This window comes from Pterocles gutturalis, unplaced genomic scaffold (genome assembly GCF_000699245.1).
Source record: "Pterocles gutturalis isolate BGI_N339 unplaced genomic scaffold, ASM69924v1 scaffold20538, whole genome shotgun sequence".
NCBI lineage: Eukaryota > Metazoa > Chordata > Aves > Pterocliformes > Pteroclidae > Pterocles > Pterocles gutturalis.
In genome coordinates this window covers 215-841 of record NW_010120958.1, presented here as the reverse complement: position 1 = coordinate 841, position 627 = coordinate 215, and the positions used below count along the sequence as shown (strand labels likewise).

Genomic DNA, 627 nt, shown 5'->3' with positions numbered 1-627 from the left:
GCATTCCTTGAATTGTGCACACACAAAACTGAGGAGTCATCTGGAAGATGGATTTTGTAGCTTAGCCTTATTTGCAGTGCATTATGCAATTTGCTCCAAAAGAGAGCTCAGATTGGGGAGAAAGCACGATTTGCCTGACAGTTACAGACACTCTGAATAAAAATTAGTTCTAGATTATTGGTTTTAAAGCAACACCTGAAGACACACAAATTCTCCTCTAGTAGTTCCATTTTTACTTACCTTAACAACACACAGTATTCCTTCATTTGTATTTCTGTCTGTTGTAATTTCAAAGGACTGATCATCATTTCCTCTTATAATTTCATACACTGCTCCTGCGCCAGGCGAACCAGGTTCATCAAGATCAACAACAGAGATTCTCAGTATTTCTACATTCACTCTGTTTTCCTCCACTCGTGTTTCATACTTGGAGTATCCAAAATAAAAAAAAAAAAAAAAAACCTCAATTAAAATCAGAGAATACTGTTCCACGACGCAGGGCTGAAGAACATTACTTAGATAGGACTACTTAAACCCAAAGGGTCAATTTACAAAGCTGCTGTAATGATTTATTTTGTTTTCATCCATTAACATATTTCCCCCACTCCTCCCTTACAGCCTAAGTGA

The 627-nt window shown here is 37.2% G+C and overlaps 1 protein-coding gene across 1 annotated transcript in view; it reads right to left on the bottom strand.

The window, feature by feature from the left end:
* The window catches only part of LOC104464396 (desmocollin-1-like), a gene marked incomplete at its 5' end in the record, with an annotated part of 10,562 nt that extends 10,136 nt beyond the window's left edge, over positions 1-426 (bottom strand). Inside the window, one exon of the mRNA XM_010077089.1 lies at positions 241-426. Within this exon, the coding sequence (XP_010075391.1) occupies positions 241-426 (186 nt within the window). The remainder of the gene's footprint in view (positions 1-240) is intronic.
* Positions 427-627: the final 201 nt, after the last annotated feature.